Below are 8,383 nucleotides of genomic sequence, written 5' to 3' on the forward strand. Positions count from 1 at the left end.
GTGATGGGTCCAGGCCAGTGATGGATCCAGACCAGTGATGGGTCCAGGCCAGTGATGGATCCAGACCAGTGATGGGTCCAGGCCAGTGATGGATCCAGACTACTGATGGATCCAGACCAGTGATGGATCCAGACTACTGATGGATCCAGACCAGTGATGGATCCAGACTACTGATGGATCCAGACCAGTGATGGGTCCAGACCAGTGATGGATCCAGACCAGTGATGGGTCCAGACCAGTGATGGATCCAGGCCAGTGATGAGTCCAGGTGTTTATAGGCACTTCTGCCAAAACAATCTCTGATGTTTTGCAGTTTTTCACCAAATGAATGAGGAAATGTGGAGCAGCTGAAAGGTTTCAGCTGAGTGGGACCATCTGATCTCATATTTAATGTTCTTGTTTCATCATCTTCCTCCGTTCTTGGTTTGCTCTTCTTACTCTAGTTATTTTAAATAATAAATCCTTGTCCACAACCACACATGTTCACCTAAATTTTCCTGTTATATCTTCACACTAGTAATGGGTCCATTAAGAGCGATGCGTGGGTGCTGCATGGAGCCCATAGAGCTGCATCGGTGCGTGTCGTTTCCAGAAAGTCATGTGTCCGATCCAGGAGATTTTTCTAACTAATGGACTCACTAAACTGGGTTTAAAAACATTTCTACCAACATGATGCATCTGCTAAAAATATATATTCCATCTCATATCATTTAAATGATCAAGAATGTTGGAGCCTAAAAGGAAAAGGAACGATTCAGTCAGTTTTTATTTTAATTTTCTGGTTGTCTCATCCTTTTCCTCTCAGTTATCACTCAACTTATGAGTTAAAGTTCATTTCAAACTGACTCTTAGTTTATTTACTATTTTTATTGTACTTGTTTTAAAATTATGATTTAAAATCCTAGTGCACAAGCATCCCCATTCATTTTCCCCTAAATTTTCACGTTATGATAAATTTTACATTATTTATTGGCTGCATCTAAAAATATATTTTTAATTTAAATACAGATATTATTGTGCTAGGTACTAGGTCATCAAATCAATTCAGTTTAAGTCTGCCCAATCAGCTGCCTGTAGTGTCTTTAAATGTCCAGCAGGTGTCAGTATTCTGCGAGACAGAATCAACGTAGGATCAATAGTTTGGCTTCTAGACGCCTCATTAACCATCACTACCTCACATCTATGGATTGCATCTAAAAATATCAAAGATATTTTAATTAAAACAAAGCAAAGAAATAATCCATTCTAGCAAAGTGGATTAAATCCTTCCAGGTCATCTAATCAGTCAGTTCAGTCAGAGGCTGCCTGTAGTGATGTTAAATGGCCAGAAGGTGTCAGTATTCAGTGGAATGACGCCTCATGAACCATCACTAATATATACTGTATATTATTGTACTATGGGTTGATTACTTCTGAACAGATTTCTCCATATTCTGTAATACTGTAAATTCCCTCATATAATTTTAGTTTTTTTTCTACATGGATATTTTTCTGCTTATCAATGATGATGATGTTCATCTCATCTCTAATCAATATAATCAAATGATTGTTTAAGAGGTCTTTCCATATTCCTGTTGACCGCTGGTGGTGGATCAGCCAATCATCCGATTCCTCCTCAGCAGCGTGAAGACTGACCTCACTTCTAAAAATGATTTCAAAGTGTTTGCTGCTAAATATTATTCTGCAATAATGCAAACCATAAAGGTGGGGAGAAAAACAGGATCTAACATTTTAGGTCAGATGCATTAACACCACCAGATTGAAGTGGAACCAGCAGCAGGTGGCCGGCTGCTGCCGCCATCTTTAGTCAGAGCATTCGACCGCCTGATGTTTTCCTCTAACATTCGAGTCTTTATATTTAACAGCTGGATTTTCCTGCATCTGGATCAAAGTTTGAACTAAGATGCATTTCAGCACCTCTCTTTGCCGAGGAGTTGGTGGCAGAAATAGATTCCTGTTAACCGTTCCCTTGCCATAGAAATCAACCTTTCATCCTTTATTTGTTCTGACAACCTTTACCAGACTGGACCCAAAGTTCAGGGAAAGTTAAGACCTTTAGGGGCAGAGCTTGCTGTTCAGAAAGAGAAAAGAGATGCATTAATATCAACAGCAAACAACCAGACTCACTAGATATTTGGTATTTTACAAAGAAGATGAGATTTATTTGTCCAACATTTCTCAGAGCATTTTCACCAAAAGAAAAAAGATTTATAATGAAATTAAACTTAGCTGTTATGTCAGTTTCATTTTTTTAAGTACAATATAACAGAATGAAGGGAGGTGCTCAGAGAGCTGAAGCTCTGCAGATACCATCCAGAGCTACACAAGTAGAATGAGGTGATGGTTGGATTACAGATACCATTTGTTACCGATACTACCTTTAAAAAAATACAGGGCCACGTTGCAGCTGCGTGTCCAGCTTCTTCATCTCCCATCGCCAGAACTTCAGCATAAAGAAAAAAGGTGGCGCTAAATCAATGAGTTCTTCTGTAACCAGGTGCGGGTTCACAAAGAGATCCTTCTAGAAAAGCCAAACTGGCAGCAGAAGTTTTCAGCTGCTTTCCAAAGGTCGCTCTTTGTGGACCCCTACCATCATTTTAATAAACACCACAAAAAAAACAAATAACTAAACAATCTGATTCTGTTCTATTAAGCAAAACTGATCAAAGATCCATAAAACAGGAAGTTTTAACTGCTATAGAAAAGTAGAGCTGCTGCTGCTGAGGCCTGTGAGAGTCTGGTCCTTACCATGGCGCCAAGCAGGAGAAGGTGATCAGAAAGCCACTCATCCCCCATGGTGGAGCAACCACAACCTAGAAGAAACTGTCAACAAGGTTTAGCAGTAAGGTGCCATCATCATATCATCAGACATGCACATTCTGCAGCTGTGAGGCGGCTCTAATCTTCCTCCATTAGGTTCTGCACAGTCTCAATATGAGAAAACAAGTACTTGACCCTACATTTGGAGCGAGGCGCTTGCGCTCGCTGCACACTTAGTGCAGAACTCCACTGACACGTGGTTCTTGTCCACATGCAGGCACACGCCAGCAGACGCCTCCTTCTCCTCCACTTTCACCCGTTTCCTGGGCAACGCATAATCATGGTCGTTAGAGAGAGGCCCCTGGAAAAGCGAGGAAGATAATTTCATCCCATTCACACCGCTCAGTCTGGACAAGAGTTGGGCTAACATGCTCTCATTGGCCAGCACAGCCCTCAGATACCTGCTTTCATCTTCCAACTCTTCCACTCGCTTAGTTAGCTCACAGTTCTCCTGTTTGAGCGCCGTGTTCTCCGTCGAAAGGAGGCCGACTTGCTTCTCCAGGCTGCTGACATATTCCTTCTTTTTCAGGCGATTCATCCTGGCAGCGATGGCGTTCTTGTTGATGACGTGGCTGGCCTGGTTCTGTCGGTGTTTCATCCTGGAACCGGATGACCTTCTCTCTGGAGACGTGCAGGACGAGCTGTCGAACCCAGAGTTGGTGACATCATATGCTTCTAGATCCGTAAGGTCAATGCCAAACAGGGGGGAGGAAGCGTCCTTTTCTAGAGACCATCTCAGATCTTCAAACAGGTCTTCCAGCTGGATCCCTGCAGGATCCGGATGATCAGCAGCAGCTGCTTCGGATGGGCAGAGCACATCTGGCCCCATTTCCACCTCTTCCATCACTTCCACCTCAGACGGCGTCTCCGTGGCACGGCTCCTTCTCCTGGTGATCATTGTGAGCTGAGGAATAGATCGCAGACCTTTTCACCAGAGAGGATCTTATCAATCCAAGTCTGTGGAAACATCATAGAATAAATGATTAATCTTAAAGGGTAAACCTTACAGCTAAAAATATGATTGAAACATATTCTTCCTCTTGGTGACATAATCATGGCCACTGAAATGTTTGATTCATAGTCTGATTTCTGCTTTAATCCCTAAAATGATCTGTAGCAGGTTAAACATCCCTTTGTGTTCATTTAATCCTAATCTTAGTCTCACTTGTAAGCTTTAATGTAATCTGTAATTTTTGATAAATAGGATTTAACTAGTCAACTAGCGGCTGAACCTGCTTAACTTCCTCCAGTCAACGACACTTCCTGTCTGACCGATCACGTGACCTGAAAGACGTTTAACCAACGTTGCTAACTGCTGTTAGCTTCCTCTGATCCAGAAAAGGCTAATCCAGCGTTTATTAGAAGAAGGCGGAATAAAAACTCGATTATAAATATTAAAAAAAAATCAACATTAGATAAATTCTCCCTCCATTATTAACTTCCGGTTCCATATTAGCATCAGAAGGCCTTAGCTTCCTTTAGCACCGAGCCCGTTTTTAAACCTTTAAATCGGTTATATTCCAGCCAATACGGGCAGCAAATGATAGCAGTGGTGCAAACGATCAACAGTCTGCAAATTACTGCCTGTTTTCATAAATAGACTTGTCTCGGAGTGGCTAATGCTAACTTTAGCTTCAGGCCGGAAAAAAAGCTAAAAAAAAAACAAGGACTTAATGACGCAGCAGTTTCCTCTACAAACACGTAGCGCCCTTTGCTATCAAACTCTATCGATAGAAAGCAGCGGAGGAACCAAAAGCTATAAAATATAAATGAATATTTTTAATTACATCAAACCGATAAAGGAGAGAAGGAGGCTGTGAGTTCCTGAGCGAAGATCAGCGGTAGCTTTCCTTTCTTCTTCTTTTCTATCATGGCGGATCGCAAGCAACTTTAAGGTGCATACCGCCACCTACTGTTCATGAGTGTGTAACAACATTGTTTTACATCTATTAAATACTATTTTTTAATTTTGTATTCTGAAGATAAATAAATAATGCTTTCCTTAATCTATAAATATACTTAATATTTCCTTTATTTCCCAATAATCCTTTAAGACTCCATTCTTGGCCTGTCCTTTCAACTCTTCTCAATTTCTCCCTTTCAGGTTCATGTTTTACAGTTCATCAATACGGGTTCTACATTTTCTATCTCTCCACATCCTTCACATTCATCATTATTTTTCCTCCCTATTAAATATAAATTGTCATTTAAATAAGTATGACCTACTCTTAATCTGATCATTATTATTTCTTCCCTTCGGTTTCTCTCATTAATATTTCTATTTAATACTGACTTTTGTACTTTATACAATCTTCTTCCTTTTTTAATCTTCATTCCACCATTTTTCAATTTCTTTCCTCTTAATAAATGATTTTCCTTCCCCTTTCCCTAAAGGAATTGTTTTTATTGCCTCCTCTAAAGCCCTTTTTGCTAATTTGTCTGCCTTTTCGTTTCCTTTTACCCCTTCATATGCTGGCAATGGTAGCTTTCCTTTCCTTCTTCTTCTTCTTCTTCTTCTTCTTGTAGAATTTATTGGCGGTTGGCAAACAACTATATGGTGGATTACCGCCACCAACCAGTCAGCAGTGTGGATCAGAACAAACATGCTCAAACTATATTCTTCTCGCTAAACCTGTTACTAATAAATAATGAAACATAATTCTATAACCTTAAGTCCTTTTCCTTAAAATATTTATTAGACAATACGGCTCTTTTTCCTTTTCAAGACTCCTTATCAGCTGTGTTCTTTGGTATTTCCTACAGTTATGCATAACATGTTCTATCGTTTCAAATTCCCACCATACATCACAACTTCCTGTTTCATGTTTTCCCATTACCTGTAATGTTGAATTAAGTCCTGTATGTCCAAACCGTAGTCTTGTTATTTTCCTTTCTTGTATTCTGTTCCTCCCGATTTTCCCTCGAACATCTCCAACCTTCCTTTGTCTTCTCTAAAGCCATCTTCCTTTTATATCTTCTTCCCACTGTTGTTTTTGCCATTTTTCTTGAATCGTTCTTTTACTAAAACTTTTAACCTCTGATTTACTGATATCAATTCTTATATCACTGTTGCTTTTGTTTATCGACTCTTTAACTTTCTTATAATTTCCTTTCCCTCCTATATGTGCAGGACACCAAAGAAAAACTACCGTTAGCCTCATCATTTGAATATGATACAGTGTTTGCTTTATTTCTAATAAAATATCTGGACGCTTTCTGAATGATTTCTTTTTAAACTGATCAGTGAAGAACTTGAATCTGAACATATAACAGCTCTTAGTGTTTTTACTCCCTCAATCCATTCTAGCAACTAATAATGAAATCATTTCTGCCGTATAAACAGATAATCCTTCGTTTAATTTCCTCCCTATATGCAGTTTAAACTCTGGAATTATTACACCTACTTCAGTTTGTCCTAATTGGCTCTTTGATGCATCCGTATAAACTTTTACATAATTATAAAACAGTTCTATATATTCCTCCATTATTATAGAATTACATATATATATTTTGTTTCAATTTTTCCTTTCCAGTATTGATAAATCTACTATTATTTCAGGTAAAATCCAGGGTGGTGTTATTAATAAAGGCAGGGGCGGATTTAGGAAATTTCGGGCCCTAGGCAAAGACAGGCATGGGGCCCTCGGAATAGAGCAGCTGATGTCGTTCACATCAGTAAAAGTAAAATTAATAACATATATACAGAAAAGGACAGGCTGCTGGCACAAAATACTTAGACAGGAAACTATTAAGCTAAGCTACTTCACTACACCAGTTATAATAAGAAGTGCAAATTTATGACTGAACACCACAGAGCGACTGCGTTATTAATATACATGTAATCATGGATGTATTTTGCTGCTTTTTGTAGTTTTAGGGTAATATGAAGAGTTTTCATATTTTACAATAAAGCAAGATTCTAATGACAAAAATATCACCTGAGTGACAAAACAATCACCTATCTCTGCTCTATGGTTACCATAAACAGGGGCAGATTTAGGAAATTTGGGGCCCTAGGCAAAGACAGGCAGGGAACCCTCTGAATAGAGAAGACAACACATAAAACAGCCCCATTCTCCAGATAGAGAAATGTTAATAGAATAGACATCCATTATCTGTTCTAGGTTGTGTCCCTCTCTTCTTGTCCCTTTTCTTCTTGTTTTCCTCTCTATGTTTTGTACTCAGCTGACTTTTCATGCTGTCTCTAAAGGAATGAAAGATTTTTTCCAAGCACTAAGCTCACTTAGCTGATTGCTCCTTCCTGTGTTTCCAAAAAGGCCAAAGTAAATAACCCAGTCCTTCTTTTCACTGTAGACAAGCCATGATCTGCTTATCTGTTCTCCATTTTTCATTTGGATGAAATAATAGCTGCATGAATCATGACAGCAGACAAGATAGAGGAGAGCAGGAGGCGGGGTTACCAATCTACTCGCTCTGGAGAGCAGAGTTCGCTGCTTTTAGATGTTGTCTCCAAAGTCTCCAGTAGCAGAAAAAAGTCTCTAGATTTGGCGCTAGGAGCTTTTTAGAAATCAAAGTGCTAGAGGGGTCTGAAAAGTGGCTAAATATAGCGACTAAAGCGCTAAGTTGGCAACACTGCTCTTTGCATGGTTTGTTTTCAAATGGTTTGCTGCTGTCTGTTTGGACCTTTCTGAACATGTGCAGCAAATGGACTGATCCAATATGGTGGACACTGAAGGGGGGGGCTGAGACACACTTAATATTATAAGCGTTCTGATGACATTTTAGCCAAAGGATTTTTATCAAAAACATAATTAATGTGCACAAATAAGGAATAGTTGTATTAATCATACATGGAAACAGAGTTTTATGGGGCCCCCAGGAACTTGGGGCCCTAAGCAGCTGCCTAGTATTGCCTAATAGTAAATCCCCCCCTGGATAAAGGTACAGTTGGACTAATGTTTAAATGATTTAATCCTAATTCTGTTGCTTTCTGAATAATTGTCCGACCAAATGATTTATTATCAGCTTTTTCTTTCTCACTGCAGGAATGTAAAGTTACCTGTGAAGGACGGCTGGGATTGTGTCCTTGCAAATTAACCCAGTAATTTAATGACGGTTGTATTCTTCTCAGTTCTAGTGGCATTTCACCAACCTGCACCGGTAAAGCTGATGTTGAAGTTGTCCTAATTGCTCCAGTTATCAAACGCAGTGCTGTCTCCGATGCTGATCCATACACTATACTTCCATAATCAATCGTAGATCTAATTAGATTTATATAAATCAATCTTATAGCTTTCCTATCTGCTCCCCATTCATACCTAACTAAACATCTCATTATATTAAGTATCTTTTTACATTTTTCAATAACCTTATTTATGTGCACTTTCCAGAATAGTTTTTCATCAATCTATACTCCTAAGAATTTAAATTTCTTAACTCTCTCTAGATCTTGATTATATAACTTCAGTTGTACTTCTTGGTTTCTTTTCTGAGTAAAAAGCAATATTTATGTTTTATCTACTGAAAATTTTAAACTCCATTTGTAAGACCATTGCTCAATCTTATGAATTGGTTTTTGGACTTTCCCTACAATAAATGTAAT

General features: G+C 38.9%; 1 protein-coding gene across 2 annotated transcripts; it reads right to left on the reverse strand.

Annotated features, from left to right (window-relative positions):
• Positions 1–1,692: 1,692 nt before the first annotated feature.
• crebzf (CREB/ATF bZIP transcription factor) lies at positions 1,693–4,687 on the reverse strand. Of its 2 annotated transcripts, XM_015396808.1 has the most exons (4): positions 4,608–4,687; positions 2,961–3,777; positions 2,749–2,823; positions 1,693–2,443 (listed from the first exon to the last, which is right to left on the reverse strand). In XM_015396808.1, exons 2-3 carry the CDS (start codon positions 3,716–3,718, stop codon positions 2,814–2,816), a joined length of 768 nt encoding a protein of 255 aa, XP_015252294.1. In that variant the 5' UTR covers positions 3,719–3,777; positions 4,608–4,687; the 3' UTR covers positions 1,693–2,443; positions 2,749–2,813. The 2 variants fall into 2 exon arrangements, with proteins under 2 accessions (XP_015252294.1, XP_015252295.1); XM_015396809.1 differs by having other exon boundaries at positions 1,710–2,443; positions 2,749–3,777.
• Positions 4,688–8,383: the final 3,696 nt, after the last annotated feature.

The sequence above is a fragment of the Cyprinodon variegatus genome, unplaced genomic scaffold (assembly GCF_000732505.1).
Source record: "Cyprinodon variegatus isolate N-32 unplaced genomic scaffold, C_variegatus-1.0 Scaffold822, whole genome shotgun sequence".
In the NCBI taxonomy this organism is placed as follows: domain Eukaryota; kingdom Metazoa; phylum Chordata; class Actinopteri; order Cyprinodontiformes; family Cyprinodontidae; genus Cyprinodon; species Cyprinodon variegatus.